Here is a 25,355-nt window from a genome sequence, read left to right as displayed (position 1 = left end):
CTCTGGCAAAGAGTCTTCGGACTTGAAGAAGAAGTCTCGAAAACATCACAAGGACTTTGTGTCACCTTCACCTGAGCGACCTCGTGAGGTTTCCCCGGATCTGGAGCAAGAACCGAATCCGGATTCACTTCATTCTTCGGAGCATGAGGAAGACGAGGAGATTCCTCGGGCACCGACTCCGGTGGAAAACCCAGAGGGTCAAGAGGGTTCAGGAAGAACCGATGCCGGAGCAGCCTCCTTCGGAGCAGCCGATGGGTTCGTACCCTCCCTTTCCTGGTCCTGGTCAGGACCCCTCGCATTTTCTAAATGCCATGTTTGGAGTTTATTCAAGGGCAATGTACCCCGCTGGTGCACCGGCTGGTCCTATGTGTCCGTTGTCCTTTAACTTGGGTGTCCCTCAAGCTTACGCTCCGGCACCTTTTATGCCGTTTATGCCGACGCCTTATACACCTTGGCTCGGTACGGCGCCGCCGAGGTCATCGACTCCGCGCACGGCTTCGCCGACTCCGGAGCGACCTCGAGAACTGGATCGTGGTAAGGCGCCTGTTCGAGATTCTCGTCCTCCAGCTGTTCCGGTTCCTCGTTCGACGCCGGCTTCGGCTCCGTCGGAGTCGTTACCGGATCCGACGACTTCGGTTCGTCTGGAATGGTCGAGGCGCAAGGCTCAACGCCTTATGGAGGAAAAAGAGTACGAAGCTCCTGAAGTCGAGGAAGGAGAACTTCTTCTGGATCAAGGGGACTGTTTTGAGGACCTGCATAGTGCTAGTGGTCTGGAACTCTCTCCTGAGTGGGGTTTGCCATCAGCTTCTGATACACCATCTAAGGACGTGGCACCCTACCACGTTGTCATTAAGAAGGCTGCGGAGCTGCTCAATCTGTCATTGCCTACCGTTGAGTTCAAGCCTAACATCCTCACGGAGGTTTTGCATTCGCCTTCCTCTATTATAGAGCCTACACTTCCATTCACTGAGGCGTTGACTGAGCCAATAATGGAGGTCTGGAAGAGACCATTGACTGCTCCTGCGGTGTCCAGGTCAGTGGCAAGGCATTATAGGGTGGCACCTGGTGACCCTGACTTTCTTTCTTCGCATCCTTCTCCGGAAAGTCTGGTTGTGCAGGCCGCTTGTTCCAATAGGTCTGCAGGTTCTTTTCCACAGGTGCCAGCAGATAAAGATTCTAAAAAATTGGACCAGTCTGCCAAAAAGATTTTCTCATCGGCTAGCATGGCACTTAAATCCACCAATGCTACTTGCCTGCTGGGGAGGTATGTTCATGCTTTGATGGACTCTGTGAAACAATTGTCAGCTAAGCTTCCAGAGGAGGACAGAAAAAATTTCAATGAAGTGGTCTCTGATACTCAGGCAGCGGCCCGCCAGGTAATTCAGAGTGGCATGGACACGGCGGACTCTGTGGCCAGGATAATGGGCTCTACTGTTGCCACGAGGAGGGCCGCATGGCTTAAGTCTTCTGAGTTTTCAGCAGATGTACAGTCTACTTTAATGGATTTACCATTTGACGGAACTGGCCTCTTTGGGAAAAAAAGCGGACGTAGCTTTGGAGAGGTTCAAAGATAGCCGGGCGACGGCAAGGTCTTTGGGCCTGCAGCCTAGAGGCTCTACTACCAGGAAGTTTAAGGGATTTGGTAGATCCACTTTTCGTCCCTACAAACAAGGCCAGCAGCAGCAGCAACAGCAGAACCCATTGTATAGGTCATACAGAGGTAGACAAGAGGGTCGTGCTCGAGGACGCCAAGCCTCCTCCTCCTCTACTTCCTCCTCTAACAATCATCCACCACCCGCAGCAGCAAAGCAGCCCTAGATCCGCCATTCCGGATCATGCGGGTCCTGTAGGGGGTCGGCTTACTCATTTTCTACGAAATTGGGAATCGGTTACATCAGATCTTTGGGTTCTCAATCTCGTAGGAAATGGGTATGCTCTTCCTTTTCAGGAGTTCCCTCCCAATTACCCTCCTTGCCAAGGTTATGTTCGGAGGACCACCTGCTTCTTCTGCAGGAAGAAGTCCTGGCACTGTTCAGAAAAGGTGCGATAGAGGTGGTTCCAGAGCAGGAAAGGGGTCAGGGGTGCTACTCCCGGTATTTTCTGATTCCCAAAAAGGATGGCAGGTTACGTCCGATCCTGGACCTCACGGTTTTGAACCTCTATCTCAAACAGGAGAAGTTCAAAATGCTCACACTTGCACAGGTTCTTCAAGCGCTGATGGAAGAAGACTGGATGGTGTCGATCGATTTGAAGGATGCGTATTTTCATATTCCCATCCTGAAGTCGCACAGAAAGTATCTCCGTTTTACGGTGGGAACGCAACACTACCAGTTTGCGGTCCTTCCTTTTGGGCTTACTACTGCGCCTCGAGTTTTCACCAAGGTGATGGCTGTGGTGGCTGCACATCTCAGAAGGTCGGGGGTTTCAGTATTCCCGTACCTGGACGATTGGCTGATCAAAGCGGAATCTCCAGAGACAGTGCTCCGTCATCTGCAGGAGACAACTCAGTTGTTACACAGGTTGGGTTTTTCAATAAATGTACCCAAATCTCACCTGGTGCCCTCCCAGCGCAACCTGTTCATAGGTGCTGTACTGGACACAGCTATGTGTCGTGCTTTCCCTCCTCCTCAAAGGATTCGCAACATTCAGGAAATGATTCCCTTGTTCTGCAATGGAGCGGTCGTTCCAGTCCTGAAGGTTCTTTGCCTGCTCGGTCTGATGGCTTCTTGCATTCTCCTGGTCAACCATGCACGCTGGCACATGAGGGCACCCCAGTGGTGCCTCCGCAGGCAGTGGTATCAGCACCACGGAGATCTCAGGGAGTCGGTCAGGATCTCCAGAGAAACTGCGGCGGATCTGTCTTGGTGGAGTGTGGAAGGCAACCTGTCTCAAGGGAAGCCTTTTCATCTACCTCCGCCGGTGGCCACGGTGATAACGGAGGCATCCACTCTAGGGTGGGGTGCTCATCTGGGGGATCTGGAGGTCAAGGGTCTTTGGTCTCCAGAAGAAAGGTTGCTTCATATCAACCTTCTGGAATTGCGGGCGATACGTTTGGCGCTCAAGGCCTTCCTCCCTTCCCTTCGCGGTCAGTCGGTTCAAGTCCTGACGGACAACACGACCACAATGTGGTATATCAACAAGCAGGGAGGAGTGGGGTCGCAGTGTCTCAGCAGGGAGGCTCTGCGTCTCTGGTCATGGGTTCAGGACCATCAGATTTGTCTGATGGCAAATCATCTGACCGGGGTTCTGAACGTTCGTGCGGACACTCTCAGTCGGCAGTTTTCGGCTGACCGCGAGTGGAGGCTCCATCCAGAGGTAGTTCACGACATCTTTCAGATGTGGGGAACTCCTCGGGTGGACCTGTTCGCCACTCACGAGAATGCTCACTGCCCGTCTTTTTGCAGTCTCCAGTATCTGCTGCAAGGAGCTTTGGGGGACGCGTTTCAGTTGAGTTGGGGAAGACAACTCCTTTACGCGTTTCCTCCCATACCTTTGATTCCTCGGGTTCTGAGGAAGATTCGTCAAGACCGGGCCTAAGTCATATTGGTCGCCCCGGATTGGCCAAGAAGGGTGTGGTACACAGATCTTCTCCACCTCTCCTCTCATCCGCCGCTCCGTCTCCCTCTCAGGGCAGACCTCCTCTCTCAGATGGAGGGGCAGGTTCTACACCCCCACCTCCAGATATTACACCTTCATGCCTGGAGATTGAACGGGGCAACTTGAATTCCTTTTCTCTCCCTCACGATGTGGTGGATGTCATTCTTTCTGCCAGGCGTGACTCCACTAAGTCCATCTATTCTTATAGGTGGTCTAAATTCGTCTCTTGGTGTGGGGAGAGAGCTGTTGACCCTTTGAAGGCTAATTTGTCTGACATTTTACAGTTTGCACTTTCTCTGGCGCAGCAAGGATTTGCTGTTGCCACAGTCAAGGGTTATCTTTCGGCTTTATCGGCTTTTCTCTGTTTGCCGAATCAGCCTTCTCTTTTTAAGTCTCCTGTGGTTTTAAGATTTTTGAAGGGTCTCACTAATATGTTCCCTCCTACTCCTTTTATTGTTCCTCATTGGGATTTGAATCTTGTGTTAACCTTTTTGATGGGTTCTCCCTTCGAACCCTTACACAAGTGTCCCATGAGGCTTCTTTCTTTTAAAACGGTCTTCTTGGTTGCAATTACCTCGGCAAGGAGGGTAAGTGAGCTTCAGGCTCTTAGTTCCAAGCCCCCGTTCTTGACCATTCATGCTGAAAGAATGGTTCTCAGGACCAGGGCTGCTTTTCTTCCTAAGGTGGTAACTCCCTTCCATCTAGGACAATCCATTACCCTTCCTACCTTCTATCCTCCCGCTCACCCTTCCAAGGAGGAGGAGAGGCTTCATCGCTTGGACCCTAAGAGAGCAGTCAGTTTCTATCTCGATAGGACTAGAGACTATCGTGTGGATGATCAGCTCTTCGTGGGTTTTGCTGGCTGCAAAAAGGGCAGAGCGGTGCACAAGCGCACACTTTCCAGATGGATAATCCTGTGCATCAAGATTTGCTACTCTCTGGCCGGTAAGGACCCTCCTGAGGGTATCAGGGCTCATTCAACTAGAGCAAAGTCTGCATCATCTGCTTTGTCTAGAGGTGTTCCTGTTGAGGATATTTGCAGAGCCGCGACTTGGGCCTCCCTCCACACTTTTGCAAAGCACTACTGCTTAGATACTGAGGTGAGGAGGGATGGCCACTTCGCGCGTTCTGTCCTCCAGGATTTCCTGGTATAGCAGGGTGGACACCCTCCTCCGGGTGTGGGGACTGCTGTGGGACTCTATTCACAAGGTGAGGAATCCACACGGCAGATGTATCTATCAGAAGAACAAGTTACTTACCTTCGGTACCGCTTTTTCTGGTAGATACAATATCTGCCTGTGGATACCTCACTGACCCTCCCGCCTCCCCGTTGTCCACTCTTCTATACCAGAGTTACTGTAATGTATTTATTTTATTGTCAAGGAGTTGTTTTATTCAAATGTTTTATTGCATTTGCTTCACACTATGTGTGTTTTCCTTGATTTTGTACTGCGTGTACTGTGTATATGTCTACTGTCATTGGTCCGTCCGGGTGCCTCGAAGGCACGGAAAAAAGGGCGGAACTGATGTAATCACGCCGACATGGGCCTAATAAGGAGTCAGTGACGTCAGACGGAGTCGCGCGCGAAGCCGTGCTCCTATGACGTCGCCTACTCAGGCCTGCTACAAAGAATTTTCCGAACGTTGCTGACGCAAGGGGGATATTCACAAGGTGAGGAATCCACAAGCAGATATTGTATCTACCAGAAAAAGCGTTACCGAAGGTAAGTAACTTGTTCATCTCCGCTTAACTTGCACAATCTATTATGTGCATGTCCGCCTCAACTATTTCAATATAGATCATTAATGTCCAATGTTACAAGTAGATTGCACCAGCTGTTGCTGGCAAAGTATACTTGGAAGTTGAAATGCTGTGCATCTCTAGGCTTAAGCCAAAATAAATGCCCCACCATGATGTGCTTGATTGCTGTCTCTCATTAACAGACAAGTGTACTTGATTTGTGCGTTCACACGGACAGGGTACTCCATCATGTTTTTGATGGAGTACCCTGTCTGCCAAACTCTAATTTAGACCCTTAGGGCCAGATGTAGGTAATTGCATTTTACCGATTCTTAAATACCGAATTTTACCGATTCGGTATTTGAGTCTGTAAATGCAATGTAGGTAAAAAATCGGTATTCTTTACCGAATCGGTAAAAATCGGAATCGGTCATTCGGTATTTACCGAATCGGAATTTCCCATTCAATCCAATGGGCCTTTTGGCCCATTGGAATGAATGGGAAATACCGATTCGGTAAATACCGAATCCGAAACCAAAGAAAAGTGAAACTGATTCAGGCAGCCAATCAGGTGCCATCACCCTCCCCCTCGCTATCAGGACGTGGCTACACAGGAAGCTGAAACTAATTAGAAGCTTCTGGAGAGGCAGTTGGAGCTGAGCAGAGACCCTGAGCAGCAGAAAGAGTTTTGTGTACTTTTAAATTAGAAAAATGGCAAGCAGCACAGACTAAGATCAGCCAGAGAGGAAGAGGAAACTGAAATTCAGCAGCATGGAGCTGCAGGTCCTTGTTGAGGAGGTGGTGAAGGAGTACAGAAAACTGTTTGGCAGGCAGTCCCTCACTGTGGCTGAGTCTGCAAAAAGGAACATTTGGCTGCACATTCAAGAAAAAGTTAATGCAGTTGGAGTGACTCCTAGAGACGTAGAGGACCTTAAAAAGAGGTGGTACGACCTCAGGAGCCTGACCAAAAAAAAAATCTCTGAACACCACAAGCAGGCAAGCAAAACTGGTGGAGGGAAGAACCCAGCACCCCCCCTAACTGACCTGGAGGAGATGGTGAGCTCAACCATAGAACCTGAAAGCGTCTGCGGACTGGGAGAAGTAGACAGCTCAGCCAGAGCTGCCAGCAGAAAAGGTAAGACGCATGCACAGCAATCCCCCCCACACCATCATTCTTCCCTTTACCCTATCTGGCTAAGTGAACCCCAGTCCAGTACAGCTAGCACTACACAGGAGCAATGCATTATGGGACATGTATGCAGGAAATGAAAGTCAATGTCATACAGCATAGCAACAAGCAAGTTAGGGAAATGATTCCAGACAGAAAGAAGCACAGGCAACATGTACATTGTTCAAGTGAAAATTATTTATTTGTAGTGGCTGTGAGGCAGTAGCACTTAGCTAATGTACGCTCATATGTCCCCCATATTGTGGGACACCCCCGCGCCGCACAGCCACCAGCTGCTGCGTGTGCCCCTTGCCCTGCCACCTCTGCCTCGCTGACGCTGACCACGCCCCCTCCGGCGTGCTCCGCGATCGCCTGCCGGCTCTCCTGTTACTGCTGCTAGGTGTTGTCTTTTGCCTTGTTTTTGCCGCCATTTGTGCCTGTTTTTAGTGATTTTGTTGTGCCTGTGTTTACGTTTTCCTTCCTGGTTGTCCGCCTACCTCGCCGCCCTCCGCTCTCCCTTCCCGCCACCACCGCTTTCCCACGCCCCTTTTCTCTTCTGTACCCTCCCCGCTCCCGCCTCCCAGCTGCTCCGCCCACCCGCGCACTTGGCCTTAAATGGCGACCGTGCGACGCAGGTGAGTGTGACCCACTTGTGGGACACCCCCGCGCCGCACGGCCACCAGCTGCTGCGTGTGCCCCTTGCCCTGCCACCTCTGCCTCGCTGCCGCTGACCACGCCCCCTCCGGCGTGCTCCGCGATCGCCTGCCGGCTCTCCTGTTACTGCTGCTAGGTGTTGTCTTTTGCCTTGTTTTTGCCGCCATTTGTGCCTGTTTTTAGTGATTTTGTTGTGCCTGTGTTTACGTTTTCCTTCCTGGTTGTCCGCCTACCTCGCCGCCCTCCGCTCTCCCTTCCCGCCACCACCGCTTTCCCACGCCCCTTTTCTCTTCTGTACCCTCCCGCCTCCCAGCTGCTCCGCCCACCCGCGCACTTGGCCTTAAATGGCGACCGTGCGACGCAGGTGAGTGTGACCCACTTGTGGGACACCCCCGCGCCGCACGGCCACCAGCTGCTGCGTGTGCCCCTTGCCCTGCCACCTCTGCCTCGCTGCCGCTGACCACGCCCCCTCCGGCGTGCTCCGCGATCGCCTGCCGGCTCTCCTGTTACTGCTGCTAGGTGTTGTCTTTTGCCTTGTTTTTGCCGCCATTTGTGCCTGTTTTTAGTGATTTTGTTGTGCCTGTGTTTACGTTTTCCTTCCTGGTTGTCCGCCTACCTCGCCGCCCTCCGCTCTCCCTTCCCGCCACCACCGCTTTCCCACGCCCCTTTTCTCTTCTGTACCCTCCCCGCTCCCGCCTCCCAGCTGCTCCGCCCACCCGCGCACTTGGCCTTAAATGGCGACCGTGCGGACGCGCAGCGGTCACGCGCAGCGGGCGCGCCGATTGTGCGCCAAAGGTAAGCCCGTCTGCGCCCGTCCGCGACCGGATCGCGACCAGCGCCAGGACCCCTGGTCCCCACCGACGGAAGCCGACCCGACGAACCTACACCGCCGCCGATCTCACCGCACTCAACACCGGCCGCATCCCAGGATGTCATCGAACCGCCCCGAAGCACACCCACGGACCCTTCAGCTGCCACGCCTGCAAGTTCACCTGCATCCGGACCTTCCCTGCACCCGCCAAGCCGAACACCAGCAGCAACCACCTCAAGTGCATCCTGCTCAACACCCGCTCCGTCCACAGACACGCCGTAGAACTCTGGAACCTCCTCGACACCACCGCCCCTGACGTGGCCTTCCTCACCGAGACCTGGATGAACGCCTCCTCAGCCCCAGACATCGCCATCGCCATCCCGGAGGGCTACAAGATCATCCGGAGGGACCGCACCGCCAACCAGACGGGAGGAGGCATCGCCATCATCCACAGAGACACCATCCGCATCACGACCAACACCGACGACACCCTAACCACCGCTGAACACCTGCACTTCCAGATCCACACCAACCCGAAGACCACCCTCAGAGGCACCCTGATCTACCGACCCCCGGGTCCACGCACACGATTCAGCGAGGACATCGCCGACTTCGCCAGCCCGCATGCCCTCCCCTCCGCCGACTACATCCTCCTGGGGGACCTCAACTTCCACCTGGAGAACAACAGCGACCGCAACACCATCAGCCTGCTCGACAACCTCGCCAACCTCGGACTCAAGCAACTGGTGACCACCCCCACCCACCTCGCCGGACACACACTCGACGCCGTCTTCTCATCCAGCAAAGACATCACCTTCAGCCACACAACAGGACTCCACTGGACGGACCACAGCTGCGTCCACTTCAGCTTCAAAAGAACGACGATCCACCAACACCAGCAACAGGTTGCCCGAAGAAGCTGGAACAAGATCACAGCTGACCAGCTCACCGCTTCCTTGAGCCAGCACCCCCCCGCCAGCTCAGCGAACCCCAGCCAGGCCGCCGACAACCTCACGAAGTGGATCAACAACAGCGCGGACGAACTCGCCCCTCTGAGAACCCCGCCCAGCAGACCCTGCAGCAGAAAAACACCATGGTTCACCGACGAACTCAAGAGCTCCAAGAAGAACTGTCGAGCCCTCGAGAAAGTCTGGAGAAGGGAACCAACGGCGGACAACATGACCACCCTCAAGCTCGCCACCCGGAAACACCACCAACTGATCCGCGCCACCAAGAAAAATACATACAAGGACCGGCTGGACAACAACGCACACGACAGCAAGGAACTCTTCAACATCGTGAAAGAGCTCTCCAACCCCAACGCCGGAAACAATGACATCACCCCGTCGCAGGACCTCTGCAACTCCCTCGCATCCTACTTCCACAACAAGATCGCGGACATACACAACAGCTTCAGCAACCAACCAACGCAAGCCACAACCGCAACAACGCCACCCACCACCACCCTCCGCACCTGGACGCCGATCAGCACCGAAGACACCATCCGCACAATGAACTCCATCCATTCCGGATCTCCGACTGACCCCTGCCCTCACCACGTCTTCAACAAGGCCGACGCTGTCATCGCACCCCACCTGCGGGACATCATCAACACCTCCTTCGACACCGCCACCTTCCCTGAGAGCTGGAAGCACGCCGAACTCAGCGCTCTTCTCAAGAAACCCACAGCAGACCCCACCGACCTCAAGAACTACCGTCCCATCTCGCTCCTCCCGTTCCCGGCCAAAGTCATCGAGAAGACCGTCAACAAACAGCTGGCCGCCTTCCTCGAGACGAACGGATCCCTCGACCCCTCACAGTCTGGCTTCCGAGCGAACCACAGCACCGAGACCGCCCTCATCGCGGCCACCGATGACATACGAACTCTGATGGACGACGGAGAGACAGCGGCCCTCATCCTCCTGGACCTCTCCGCGGCTTTCGACACTGTCTGCCACCGCACTCTAATACAGCGCCTCGGCAACATCGGAATCCAGGACAAGGCACTGGAATGGATCGTCTCCTTTCTCGCCGGAAGAACACAAAGAGTCCGCCTACCACCGTACAAGTCAGAGGCCACCAAAGTCATCTGCGGCGTCCCTCAAGGATCCTCGTTGAGTCCCACCCTCTTCAACGTCTACATGAGCCCCCTCGCGGCCATCGCACGCCAACACAACCTCAACATAATCTCCTACGCCGACGACACCCAGCTGATCCTCTCCCTGACCAACGACCCCGCCACCGCCAGAGCCAACCTGCACGAAGGGATGAGAGAGGTAGCCGAATGGATGACGACCAGCCGCCTGAAACTGAACTCGGACAAGACGGAGGTCCTCATCCTGGGCTCCGCGCCCTCCGCCTGGGACGACTCCTGGTGGCCCCCCGCCCTGGGCACCGCACCCAAACCGACGGACCACGCACGCAACCTGGGCTTCATCCTGGACTCCTCCCTCTCCATGACCAGACAAGTAAACGCTGTCTCCTTGTCTTGCTTCTACATCCTGCGCATGCTACGCAAGATCTTCCGGTGGATCCCCACCGAGACAAGGAAGACGGTCACCCAGGCCCTCGTCACCAGCCGACTGGACTACGGCAACGCCCTCTACGCCGGAACCACCGCCAAGCTCCAGAAGAGACTCCAGCGGATCCAGAACGCCTCGGCCAGACTCATCCTCGACATCCCCCGACGCAGCCACATCTCCGGACACCTGAGAGATCTGCATTGGCTCCCGGTCAACAAGAGAATCACCTTCCGTCTCCTCACCCACGCACACAAAGCCCTACACAACCAAGGCCCGAGCTACCTCAACAACCGGATCAACTTCTACACCCCCAAGCGCCTCCTCAGATCAACCAGCCACGCCCTCGCCGCCGTCCCCCGCATTCGAAGAGCGACAACAGGAGGAAGGTCCTTCTCCTACCTGGCCGCCAAGACCTGGAACTCACTCCCAACCGACCTGCGCCTGACCCAAGACCACCTCTCCTTCAGGAAGAAGCTCAAGACCTGGCTGTTCGAGCAGTAACGGCACCCCCCCATACCAGCGCCTTGAGACCCTACGGGTGAGTAGTGCGCTATATAAATGACCTGATTGATTGATTGATTGATTGATATGTCTACAGGTGAGACATCTCGCAGGCGTTCCCGGGAGACTGAAAGCACGGCACCAGAGAGGGATGGGAGTCAGGAGTCAGGTCCAAGTGCACAGAATGTATCAGAGGACACAGGTGCACCAAGTACACAGCCACCATCCCAAGACACAGAAATGGCTCCAGAGTTGCAGGCGTCCCCAGAACGTACACAATCCCCTCTGTAACTGTCATCCCCAGAAATGCCAGCCTCACTGCCTGTGACAACACCTGCCGCACAACAGAGCAGGAGGCATGTTGTTTCCCCACTATTGGAAATGGAGTCATCAGCAGGTGACATGTAGCGGGAAGACACACACACCTTGCCTGGTGAAGGTAGCACTGCCGTCCAGTGCAGAGGTGTCCCGTAATGTTTCCAGTCGCCGCAGGCTCCGAGAAAGCAGTGTAGCTGCACGTGTGGAGGGTCCCAGTGTGTTCCGTGGCCTGGAGGGGAGCATGGTGAAGATCCAAAGGATGCAGGGAAAGGCCATCATGTCTGTCCAGCGCCAAATGAGGACCCTAAACAACAATATCGAAGACATAGGGAAGGGCATCAGAGAAATAGTTGATTTCAACAAGGATATTGCTGCAGGGATGCATGATATGTCACAATCGGTGCAGCTTCTGTGCACCAAACTAGATAAGGAATTTGCATCAAGGTGCAAGGAGAAGCAGCGTGCACAGCAACAAAATAAAGCCATCAACCGCCTGGCCACAGCCACTTCCCTGCTATGCAGGGGGTGCATTAACATGCAGGAGGGACTCATGCAAAATAGCAATGAGGTAAATAGGGGCATTGCTAGTCTGACCAGTGCTGTTGAGGTGCTGATAAATGCACAAGCAGCAAAAACTGCTGCTCTGGATGTGCCAGAGGGTGAAGGGAGCACAAGTAGGAGCAGCATGGCAAGCGCCCTTGTCGTAGAGACACGGAGAAGCAGCAGGTGCCAGGGTGAGGCAGCAGCCCAAACGCCAAGTGAAGACAGCCAGCCACAAACATCTGGCACTGGTAGGCGTGGACGAAAATGAGTAAATCAGTTAATGGGGAAGTGACCCAGGACTAACATCTTTGAATGTATACTGTTTGAGTTGCACAATTGTGCTTTTGGAACCTGTGTAGTGACAAAATTAAACTACGTTGGGTGCATACTCCACCTGTCTGTGTCTCTTTACTTACTTAAAAGTAGTTGCGTGTGATCTCTTCCCGTCTGTGTCTGCCATCTGTTGGTATTGCAACTCCTGCAGTGTTGGGTTCAGGCAGTGCTTGTTCGTCATCATGGTCCTCATAATCTGATAATTCCACCTCGGTGCCCTTCTTCATGGCAAGGTTGTGCAACATTGCACAGGTTGCAATTATCTTGCAGCAGGTCACTGGTGTGTACTGGCGTGCCCCTCCACTTTTGTGGAGGCAGCAGGACCTGCTTTTCCACAGGCCAAAAGTTCGCTCCACAATGTTCCTGGTGGATTTGTGTGCCCTGTTGTATCGCCTCTGGCTGAGGGTTGAAGGGTTGAGGTAGGGTGTTAGGATGAAGGACCGGACGGCATATGCACTAGCCCCTATTTAAAAATGAGACAAACGTTACACACATGCACACATTAACATACATCTGAAAAATGTATCAAGGGAGTGTCACACACTGTTTTACCTAGCACGTAGCCTGCGCCAAATTCCCCCGCAGTCAGGCGTGCGTAGATCCCACTGTTCTGGAAAATGTCGTGGGTACTGCCTGGAAACTTGGCCACTATATCCGTGATGATGTAGTTGGCATCGCAGATAACTTGCACATTTATGGTGTGGGTTGATTTTCGGTTCCTGTAGATGTACTCTGTGTCAGAAGGTGGGCAAATTGGAATGTGGGTGCCATCAATGCAACCGATGACGTTGGGGAAGTGCGCTATTTGATAGAACCCTGTCTTTGTCCTGAGCAGTTCTGCGTGCGTTTTAGGAAAGGTGATGTAGTTATGCATTCGCTGAATCATGGCCTCTAGGAACTTCCTAAAGAAGCGGGACAGGCAGCGCTGGGACACCCCACCTACCGCAGCAATGACGCTCTGGTAACTGCGAGAGGCAAGCAGGTGTAGGCTACACAGCACCTGCACATGGGGTGGGATGGCGTGTGCCCTTGGGGTTGGATGCTCCAAAAGTGGGTGCAGGTCCCTGATCAAGTCCAGGATGGTTTGGGGATGTAGCCTGTACCTTTGTTGAATCTCTGCATCAGTGAGTTGGAATAGGGTAATCCTCTGTCTGTAGACCTGCTCCTCCCTTCTCCAGACCCTCTCTCCTTCTGCCTGTAGCCGTAGCCGCCTCGCAATCGCATAGAATACCGCCATTCTGGTCAAACTGTTGCATTTTGGGCCCTTTTTTTATAGCCTGCACCTGGTTACCACCTGCTTTCAATCCATGGTAAATAGACTCTTAAATACCGATTTTCATGCAAAATCGGTATTTTAGAGGTTACCTACATCTCAAGGAGAGGGATAGGGGAGAGGGGTTGGCCTAACGGCTAAGGAGCTCGACCTCGGACCTGGGGATCTGGGTTCGAGTCTCCGTAACGACGCCAAAAAACCTCCTGTGATTCTGGGCAAATCACTTAATCTCCCCGTGCCTAAAAAAATGAAAGTATGTCCTCATGTAACGTAACTGGTGCTATGTAAAGCGCTCTGATACCTGATTCGGTTAGGGTCTAGTTCGCGCTATATAAAACCCTGCAAAAAAAAATTTTAAAAATCTCAAAATGCATTTTTACCATTTCTTATTTACCATCTCGGTAAAGTTTCCGACTCTGTAAATGTACCGATTCAGTAAATTTACCGATTCGGTAAAGTTTCCGACTCTGTAAATTTTCCGATTCGGTAAATTTACCGAATTGGTAAATTTACAGAGTCGGTAAATTTACAGAGTCGGTAACTTTACCGAATTGGTAAATTTACCGATTGTGTAGTTTTTTGAGCCCCTACTTGTCGAAATGCAAATACCGGTATTTTCGTCCGTTACCGACCGGTATTTGCCTACCTACATCTGGCCCTTAGTCTACTAACATATGCACTATATTACAAAAAATAAACATGTCACTAGCACTGTACCTTTATGCTGCGCAAGCCAAAAGAATAGTCATAAGACCGGTCTTGTTCCAGTGTCCTATAACAGTTATTAATGCTTCATAACTTGAGACCGAAGTTAAGAAACAATTGTTCAAACAATATTTGCATATACTAGTGCATAGGCCCAAGGTGCCATATTGGGCTCTCGCCCATGCTGTGGGTATCTATGGAGTCACAATGTTCATAGGACTTTTTCTGGTAAGCCGACAACAATTTGACAAGGGGTAAAGCAGCTACTGCTGCATTATATACAAATGTTTCCATTTATCTTGTATGCAAAGCGGCTACTTGGAGGTTGAAGCATATCTTTTTTTTTTTTTTTTATATGTTTATTGTGGACACAGAAAAGACCCGGGCCGACAAACCAACCACAGGCCGCAGCAATTATTAGTAAGACATATGTATCAATCAAACCATACACAGCCTCACGGCCCACATCCCAGAGGCCGGGCGGCGCGATAACAGTGGAAAATACACTCAAAAGCATATCTAGTCGTACACTGTACATATCTCCAGCGTCCGTTAATTTTCAGGCATGGTCTCTGTCGTATCCTCCTGGGCCCTTGATCGTTGTCCGCGGAAACAAACACATTTGTACTAATTATACACTGAACATGAACCAAAAAACTCACCCCCCCTCATACATGACATCAATAATAGGGTACGTACAATAATTAAGTCATCCGATACTAGGCCTAGTAAGGTGTGGACATCATATGTAGTAACAATCACTTGGGTATCCCGGCAAATCACATCATCACATAACAGGGAATATCAGTGCGCGCTCACTAGGGCACACATTCGAGATCAGATCCCTCCCCCTCCCGTCTCCCCTTCAGAATCCGACCCCTCAGGGGTAAACAAATCAGCACTAGTGGCATCTGAATCCTCAGACGGTGCCCCCTCTGCACACATCAACCGCCATGCCTGCAAATCATCCTGGAGTTTGTCATCTAGGCGCGTGCGCTGCATATGCGTCTCCTTGGCCAAGGTCCACTCCTTGATGTCTTTAAGCCACAGGGAGACCTCAGGAGCCCCCCCCCCCCATCCATGTAATGGCCACAGTTGAAGCATATCTTTAACTAGATATTATTGTTTGGACTCTGATTACAGGGCAGATGCTTGGAAGGGCCACATTCATTACTGAATTATTTTGGAAAGTGTGTTTCATGCCTTTTTCTCTGTCTTTTGTAACTTGGTTTGCTAGTCTATTCGGTATTTATGACTATAAATGAAAGTCCCTGCTTGAAAAGGGATTGTTATATTACCTGTATTAATTGCTCTGCTCCAGGTAAATCCTCATTATAGCTGCACGCAATACTCCCTGCTCCTCAGAGAAGCAAAAAGAAAGTTTAACCACTAGTCTCTCAGGATCCTCTGTCCTGTAAAAAGAGAACTGACCTACCTACCTGCCCTGGCAGGGCAGGATGGGATACAGGTGGGTCACCCTTCCTAAAAGAAGCTACAAAAGCTTAAGGATTCTGATTATCCTGCTTCTGAGGTAGGCAGTATTGCCTCTGGGTCTACTTCAGCCTCTAGGAAGAGAGCTGCTGCTGAGGTGTTAACTTCTCCTGGGGCTAAAGTTGCTAAGAAACAACTACCAACTAAGGGGTCTAAAAGGCCTTCCACATCTAAGGCTACTCCCCCTGTTAAGGAGAAAGGTGGTCCATCTACGCCCCCGAGAAGATCCACCAAAAAGTTACCTCAGACATCTGAGAAGATTTTACCTCAGATTCAGCCTCTGTCGACAACGCCGTCGTCGACGTGGATGTAGCGTCGACGGAGATCTTCGTCGACGCTACATCCACGTCGACGGTAACTTTTTCATCTCCTAAACCACAGATGATTCTGTCGACGGCGTCTTCATCGCCGACGATGGTCTATGTCACTGTTAGACCTATCTAAAAAAGATCGACGACATCGCCGACGCTTGCTCTTCTGCCGACGAAGAAACTACCGTTGACGGGCTCGTCGACGAGTACCACACCGTCGACGATGATGTCGACGAAGGCACCGTCGACGACGAAGGCACCATCGTCGACGAAGATAACACTGTCAACGAAGCCAATACCGTCGACGAAGCCAATACCGTTGACGAAAACACCACCGTCGACGGAACCATCATTGTCGACGCCGATTTCTGCACCGTCAACGACCTCGTCGTCGTCTAAACCCAAATCCAAGTCAATGAGTCCTTTGGTGGACCCACCGTCGACGCCGCAGGTATCCTCTTGTACCACTCTGCAAGTGTGGTCGCCATCTATGGCTCTTCTGTCGACGCCAAAGCCGTCTTTGCTCCAGAGACGTGGTTCCACCTTGGAGCAGTTATCACCTCTGCATTTTTCACCACAAAGGGGGCCTCTGCAGGTTCCAAACAAGCTTCTTGACTCTGAAGACAGTGAGGAGGATTCTGTCATTGAAGAAACCTTTGGAATGGCGACAAGTCCTTCCGAGCTGAACATAAAGTATCAGGAAGACGTTGCTTACCAATCTTCAATGCATGCTGGACGACTATTACAGGCGTTTTCCGCCATCAGAATCTACAGGCTCTGTGCCTCCTACACCGGCGGTGGAAACGCCTTTACCAGACTTCAGACCTCCAAGGTCTCCTCCTCTTACACCGTCCAACCAGCCAAACGAACAACATTCTTCTGACGAAGAAGAAAGAGAGGATGGAGAGGTTGATGACAGGTCCATGATGTCGGAGTGGGATGATTACCAAGTACAAACTCCTTCTCCATCTCCTCCGGCTACCTCGGATTCACCACCAGTGGACGTGGGTGGATTTCACCTACTTATGGAGCGGGCTAAGAAGCGCTTCCATATAGACATGGAACATACGGAGCAGGAATGCTTTCTGTATGATTTTAAAGACCAGCCAAGAAAGCAAGCGAAATCTATACCTATTATAGACTTCATCTGGCAGGAGGGTGTTAAGGTCATGTCTACCTCAGCTTCCATACCTCCGGTCCTGCCACGGATCGATAAGAAATATAAGGCACCTGCAAAATCTCCTGCTTGCCTTATAGGACAACCAAAACTGGATTCAGTCATTGTTCAAGCGGCCCAAAAGAGATCTAGAAATCCTTCTTCTCCAATTACAGCCCCACCGGATAGAGATGGCAGGAGCTTGGATGCTATTGGTAAACGTGTGTCAACGATGGCAGCTACCACGGTCCGGGCTGCTAATTCATTGGCCATCCTGGGCAGATATGACCGACAGATGTGGTCGGATATTTTCCCATACATAAATCTACTTCCTGAGCCTTCGAAATCTGAGGCGCTGAAAATCCTGCAGGAAGGGGAAAGAATCTCGGCTGAGATGATCGACTCGACGGTTGATGTTGCCTCAACTGGATTCAGGCAATTGGCGGGTGCTGCTGTCTTGCGTAGACAGGGGTGTACGATCCACTTCATTCCGTCAAGAAGTACAAACGAAGGTATTAGATATGCCGTATGACGGAGATTTTCTGTTTGGCCCGCAAGTGGAGGAAGCCTTGCAAACTATAAAAAAGAATACAGAAACAGCGAAATCCTTGGGCACCCTGCAATTTCGTAAACCGCCCTTTCGAGGAGCGAGAGGACATGGATCGTCCTCCAACAGAGGTGGATATACACAACAATCTTCCTACAGGCAGGGAAATCAGCGCTACCAAACTCAGCGCTATCAGTCCTACGGCCAACGAAGAAATAATTATTCCCAGAACAGGGGAAAACCGGCCTACCACGGAAAGGACAAACGTCAATGAGACTTATCACCTGCCACCGCTACTGCCCCACTCTCAAGCAAAAATTGGAGGACAAATATCAATCTTTTACTCAAAATGGTCATCGATAACATCGGACAGGTGGGTCCTGGACATTGTGGCCAAGGGCCATGCCCTAGAATTCGAACAGTTTCCTCCAAACGTTCCCCCGAAAGGTCCACTTCCAGCTCATCTAAGAGAGCTCTTTGTCCAGATCAATTTGATGTTGAAAAAAGGAGCAATCGAGAGAGTTCCTCAAATTCTGAGGGGGAACAGGATTCTACTCCAGATTTTTTCTTGTAAAGAAGAAATCCGGAGAATGGCGTCTGATTCTGGATCTCCGTGCCCTAAACCAATATCTAAAGAAGCTGACGTTCAGAATGTTGTCGCTACAAGAAATACTGCATCTTCTAGCAGCTGGAGACTACATGGCCACCTTGGATCTCCAAGACGCGTATTTCCACATCCCCATCTTACCTCGCCACAGAAAGTTCCTGCGATTCAGAGTGGCTGGCAGGGATTATCAATTCAGAGTTCTTCCCTTTGGGCTGCGCTCGGCAGCCAGAGTGTTTACAAAGGTTTTGGCCCCGGTGGCGGCGCACCTCCGGCTGGAGGGGATACAAATATTCCCATATTTAGACGACTGCCTTATCAAGGCCAGTTCTTACGAGGACGCAGACAATCATGTACAGCAATGTCTAACCCTCTTTCAGTCTCTGGGTCTCTCCATCAACATCAGCAAATCCCAGTTGGTACCGTCACAAAGACGGGCTTTCCTGGGAGCAACCTTAGACTCCCAGCTGCTCCAAGCCTTCATCTCGGACGAGAGACAAAACAAGATACAGAACATGGCTCAGGATCTACTTTCAAAAAAGTCAGTTTCAGTCCGACGGTTCAAATCCTTTCTGGGGATGGTATCGTCTTGCATTCCATTGATACCGAATTGCCAACTCAGAATGAGGCCTTTTCAGGAGGAACTCAGCTTACAATGGCTGCAGGTCTCCGGCTCCTTCGAGGATCTCATCAAGATTACCCCTCGCATTCGGGGTTCCCTTCTCTGGTGGATACAAAGACGAATCTTCGACAGGGCTGCGCTTTCCTTCAGGATGCGCCAAGCTTTACGATCACCACGGACGCATCCCTCGAAGGCTGGGGAGCTCATCTTCAAGGGCTGACAATCAGCGGCAAATGGAGCTCTCTGCAAAGATGTTGGCACATCAATCTGTTAGAGCTGAGAGCCATCTTCCTTGCACTCAAAGCATTTCGCGCAATCATCCAAGGAGCCACTGTGTTGGTGCCCACAGACAACACCACAAGCATGCACTATGTCAACAAACAGGGAGGAACAAGATCAGCTCTGTTGTCTCAAGAAGCCCAGGAGCTGTGGGCATGGGCAATACGACACAGAATAAATCTTCAGGCGGTTCATGTTCCTGGAACAGAGAACGTCCTTGCAGACACTCTCAGCAGGACAACAGTGTCTACTCACGAGTGGGAGCTTCATCAGCAGACGGTAGATCGGATCTTCCAACAGTGGAGTCATCCAGATCTAGACCTCTTTGCTACCAAGAACAACAGCAAATGCCGGTTCTTTGCAATTTGGCATCCCCACAAAGACTCTCAGGGTAATGCGTTTTCGATAGACTGGTCTCTGATATATGCTTAAGCTTTTCCACCAATACCACTGGTTCCCAGAGTCCTGAGGAAGATGAAGAAAGAGCCGTGTCGGCTGATTCTCATTGCTCCCAGATGGCCTCGCCAATACTGGTTCACTGAGCTCCTTCTCCTATCGGAGTGCGAACCAATTCAGCTGAGTCCAATTTCGGACCTACTTTCCATTCAGGACGGTCAGATTTACCATCCGGACCCGACATCGCTGAGATTAGCGGCCTGGCGCCTGAGTACCTTGAGTTCGCCCATCTAAATATTCCTGCGGATTGCAAGGAAGTTCTGGCCAAAGCAAGAGCGCCTGCTACCATAAAGACGTACAGTCTCAAATGGAAACGTTTTTGTATCTGGTGTCGTTCGGCTGGAATTCATCCTTTTTCAGCTAGTCCAGAGGAAATCTTGCCTTTTTTCTTACATCTAGCAAGATCAGGATTGTCTCATGCAACCCTGAAGGTTTTCCAGGCAGCGATTTCAAGATACCGACAAGATGGGACCACTTCTCTTTACTCGTCAAGAATTATACAACAATTCTTTAAGGCACTGTTCAGAATGTTCCCTCCAGGACGTCGTCCACCTCCATCGTGGCATCTCAATGTAGTGCTAGCGCAAATTATGCGCGTATCAAGAGAGAGAGAGAGGACTAGAAAGCTAGTCCGAGTCCCCGTGGTTTATATGTGTTATCGAAAGAGACTAGCTTAAATATGACCAATATTGTTAGGACTCTGATTAGATTTGTCATGGGCACCTCGTTGGTGAGTTCATGAAGCCCTCACCCACCAACCTGGTTGGTGGCATGCTTCATCATCGGGCCCACCCAGTGACACCTAATGTGTCCCGGGTGTGCTGCGACGCCTGATTACAGCGGAGCAGGTATTTTACTGAGAGTGCAGTGTGAGGTGTAAAATGAAGTGTGAGTTAAAACGGCTTGGCGAGGGTCCCAGTACCCGAGGGTAAATTAAATTTTAATAACTGGGCCCCCGTCAGCGGTTAAAATAAGGCTTGGGGATGTTTAAGGGAGGCGAGTTACTACCTCCTACATCCATCAATTGGTCGACATGTTTCAGCCAGTGCCTTAAACCAAATCTGGCTTTCCTCAGGACCTTTTTAAAATAGAGTTGTGGGAAAGCCCCGGTACCTGCCTTAACGGAGATACTTCCTCGCGCGGGGAGGAGTCCGTATGCCCCCGAGGATAACATGTTCCCTCTCCATAGGACTTCTTCTCTCTCTCTCCCTCTGCAGGCACGCCGAGGACGGAACCCGGAAGACGGACAACCGGAAGCAGTCCTTCCTGAACCCGGAAGTCCCGCCCCTGACCACGACCCGGAAGAGAGAAAAACCGGCGAACCCCAACGAAGGGCGTTCCAACCCGCGGACTTGTGGCAGAAGGCAGCAAGGAAGGAACCGGAGCTGAGAGAGAGAGACGGGGAGTCGGAGAACCAAGCGGAAGAAGCGGAGGAGGACGACGACGGCGACGTGTGGTCTGAGGACTGGTGGAGTCCTCAGGAGGTTGCTGGAGAGCGGCCGCAGCTCACCAGGGAGTTGCGGCGGGCCACGTGAGTACCCGTCATCCGTCTCCGTGTGCCTTTTGTAGATAGCTGTAATTAGTGTAAATAGTAGAGCGCTGCACCTAGCTGAGCACGAGAGCACTGTATATATATATATAGATAGAACCACCCCCCCTTTTCTCACCACGAGCACCCTGTCGACCCGTTCCCCCCCCCCCCTCCTAGTTGTCGGCCTCTTACACCTCCCCGTTTTACCCGTCCCTCACTGTCCGTTTTTCCGTTCCCTCACTTCCCGGTGTAGGTGGTTGTTACCACTCTGGAGAGGAGCAAAATACTAACGGCCCTCTGTTTCTTCTCTCACCCCAAACCTCCGAGGCCCACCGACGAATGTCAAGGACCCTACGGCACTGAAAAGACGGAAGACGCACACCTTCCTGACGACAGCAGCCCAGCGGCCGGACGTCTTCCCCTTTCCTCCCGGACCAGACTTCGTCTCTACCTCGGACCGGACCAAAGGACCCCAAGAGCCCTTTGTACAGAGACTTGTTATCACCACCTACCTGTGTCCACAATAAATCTCACTAAACATAGCGCACTATATCTGGCCTTCCCGCCTGTCATTCCGGCCCGCTGAAACCCACACCCCACAAGAGTGTAGTGCAGGTTAAAAAGGAGTGTAATCCAGGCTATGTGTTACACTCACTAAGGTGTTTCTCTAAGTGTGAGAGGGGGGATTCCCTTCTCATATATGCCTGTACCGACAACATTGAAGACATAGACAAAACATGTAAGAAGAGGAGAGTCAAATAGGCGTCTTCGCCACATAGTCATATACATAGAGTGCCGAATCTACAGTGCTCAGTGGGTAGACTACAGTCGGCAAAAGTGTAATGGCACTGGTGGTACCATTATTGTGATTATCGCTAATAATTGGGGGTGGTGTCGCTAAAACACGGGTATCACACATATGCATGAGATATTAAAATTTAATTTACCCTCTGGTACTCGGACCCTCGCCAAGCCGTTTTAACTCACACTTCATTTTACACCTCACACTGCACTCTCAGTAAAATACCAGCACACCCGGGACACATTAGGTGTCACTGGGTGGGCCCGGTGATGAAGCATGCCACCAACCAGGTTGGTGGGTGAGGGCTTCATGAACTCACCAACGAGGTGCCCATGACAAATCTAATCAGAGTCCTAACAATATTGGTCATATTTAAGCTAGTCTCTTTTGATAACACTGCGCAAATTATGCGCCATCGCTTTGAACCTATCCACAGAGCCGATTTGAATTTCCTTACGTAGAAAGTGTCACTTCTTTTGTCTTTGACTTCCTCTAGAAGAGTCAGTGACATCCAGGCTTTTACGGTACATCATTCTTTCTTACAATTCACAAATGACTGTGTTGCTCCGCACTAATCTGAAATTCATACCCAAAGTGCCTTCGGATTTTCATCTAAACGAACCTGTAATTTTAAAGACATTCTTTCCTAATCCACAATCACCTGCGGAAAGGGCATTGCATACTCTGGACATTAAGAGATGCCTAAAGTTCTATTTGCAAAGAACATCTACTTTACGCAAATCTGATCAACTGTTTATCACTTATGGTGCAATTCGTAAGGGCCAAGCAGTTTCTAAGCAAACAATTGCAAGATGGATTTCTGCAACCATTGCTTTTTGCCATGCACAAGCAGGAAGACCTCTGCAAGCAGCTCCTAGAGTGCATTCTACAAGGGCAGTGTCTTCTTCAACGGCCCTGTTTGCTGGAGTCCCTCTTCAGCACATCTGCAGAGCAGCAACCTGGGCCAGTCGGCATACTTTCACCAAACACTACTGTTTGGATGCGGCCAGTGAGACCAATGCTTCAGTGGGTCGAGCAGTTCTACGTAATCTTTTCTACTAAGGTGAGCCTCTATTCCCACCTCCTATTACTGCTGTCAGACGCTTGTTATGTTTTTATTGTGCACATGCTCAAGTAACTGCATTTTATCATGCTTTTAATACTGTATTATTTACATATTGCATGGTTATGTGTTACTCGTATTGACAAGCTTAAGCTACTATTAGCGTCTGCCAGGCATGGATATGTTCTGCTATCTACTCTGATTCAGGCATGTGAATCTATGAAAGACACCCCTAATACTGGAGAAGAACAATAGTTACTTACCTGTAATCTGTGGTTCTCCAGTATTGGTGTCTTTCATAGATTCACATGCAAACGCCCACCTCCCCTCAGAGGTTCTTAGGCTACATTGGTTTACCATCACTCCTTGCGAGAAAATCTGAGAGCACGAGCCTCTGGGGAGAACCTTCTGGTGGGTGCTGTCGCCTGATTGGCTGTAGTTTGGACTATACAAAAGGACTAAGATAGTCATGAGTGTGAAAGTTTTTTCTCCTGTAGCTTAGGCTACTTTACTTCCTGGTTGGGAATTACTGGTTTTTCCTATGTTATTAAGGCATATTATTGCTTTTTTGTGTACCGTGGGACTCCCACTCCGACGACGGGGAATGATTCAGGCATGTGAATCTATGAAAGACACCAATACTGGAGAACCACAGATTACAGGTAGTAACTATTGTTCATATCTTTATCTTGTGGTATTCCTCACAGTGATGGCAGTGTACTTGTCTCCATACCATATGTTAATCACTAGTCATTATTTTTTTTCTCCATAGGAAACTGCTGAACAGTTGAAAAGGACAAGTCTCCATGTTGCAAAGAGTGTCCTCAATAATCAGCACATTGTGAAAATGTTGGACAAATATGTGAAGGTATGTTATGGGAGAATTCGAGTTATGAGGTTGTGCATGCAATGCTATGGCTTGACCCCGCTATCTGCATTTGACCTGCCCGAGCCTTATGACGCCGTACTCCCCCCATCTAGTGTGTAATTATGTGGCAGTGGTGTGAAGGACAGACAGACCATACAGGTACTACAAACAATGAACAGCAATAAGAAATCTGCACACAAATCTCAAGTCCATTACAGTGTAGTGGGGCGTGACAGTCCGTGGGTAATGACATCCGACCACTCAGCCCATCATATGACCTTAAGTGCCCGCCTCTCGCCTTGGTCCAACCCTTCCCCAACAGGTCCCCAGAAGCATGCCTGGCTCATAAGAGAAGGTGCAGGGCTCACCACTCATTGCAACCAGAGCGCATCACAGCAAATTGTCCCCCAGACTGGGCTCAGCATTAGGAGAAGCCTTTGTGTCATTAGTGTCCGAACCAGTGTCAATGGCACGGCCAGATCACTGAACTGCAAAGTAGTTGTGAGACTGCTATAGCATTTGCTCCCCCACACCTACGCTCGTTACTGGGCAGTCAGCCCGGTTGTGGGGTGTCCTCGCACCATCCTGTTCCTCCTATGGGTCGATCTTGCGTCAACCATTTACCAGCGTCCAGTGTATCAGCCAGCCACTGCACTTGGCCTTTACCATGCAGCCAGGTCTAGGCATCCTCGGGATGAGTAAAAATAGGTGAATCCTCTTCAACCACCCAAAGTTTAGCAGGAAATAGCAATGCATACTTCATTCCAAGGTCCGTAATTGTTGTTTAACAACAGTTAAGTAGTTCCGGCGATGATGTACTTCGATGGTGAATCATACTCCCCTCGTACTTACAAAGCCCCTTCAAATTAAAAAGCTGAAGGATTAGGTCTCTGTCTCTGTATTTGAGGAGCCTCGCAAATATGGGTCGTGGGCTAGCGTCCAGCTGAAGGTCTGGTAGTCAATGGACATGCTCAATGGAAAATAATTGGTGTCTTCACAGTCAACACTGTGGATAGCAGCCAATTCTCAAGGAACAATCCCATGTTTGGGTCCTCAGCACACTTCGAAAAGCCCTCATCCCCTGGACCTGAGTCTGCAAGTCCTGCAGTGTGGGGCGCATCACAGTCAAGGAGGACTCCTGTCATCCACCCTGCCTTTAATCGCTGATGATCTACCCACAAGAGGCCCAGGGAAACTGCATCTCGTTTGGGCTCCAGGGTGGCTTTAGTGTACATGGTGGCTTGCAAAATCTGTTCAAACTGCCCAGTATACTTAACCAGGGTAGATTCGAGATTGCACAGTTCCCCATTGCCACCAACCTGCTGAGCCTTTCCAGCCGCTATAGCTCCTTCAGCCGGGGGGGGGGCAGTTTAGAAGGCCTCTGTTTCACCATGATCTCAGGATAATGTGGAATGGTATGTAACACAGGAACAGGATGCCGGGTCTGCCTTCTCTAAGC

At 51.0% G+C, this 25,355-nt stretch overlaps 1 protein-coding gene across 2 annotated transcripts in view; it reads left to right on the top strand.

Annotated features, from left to right (window-relative positions):
* AKAP8 (A-kinase anchoring protein 8) overlaps positions 1 to 25,355 on the top strand; it is a 925,614-nt gene that overhangs the window by 831,900 nt on the left and 68,359 nt on the right. For both annotated transcript variants that reach the window (XM_078681924.1, XM_078681933.1), the window contains exon 13: positions 23,801 to 23,896. In XM_078681924.1, the coding sequence (XP_078538050.1) occupies positions 23,801 to 23,896 (96 nt within the window). The remainder of the gene's footprint in view (positions 1 to 23,800; positions 23,897 to 25,355) is intronic.

The sequence above is a fragment of the Lissotriton helveticus genome, chromosome 1_1, assembly GCF_964261635.1.
Source record: "Lissotriton helveticus chromosome 1_1, aLisHel1.1, whole genome shotgun sequence".
In the NCBI taxonomy this organism is placed as follows: Eukaryota; Metazoa; Chordata; class Amphibia; order Caudata; family Salamandridae; genus Lissotriton; species Lissotriton helveticus.
This window is presented reverse-complemented; position numbering and strand designations above follow the sequence as displayed.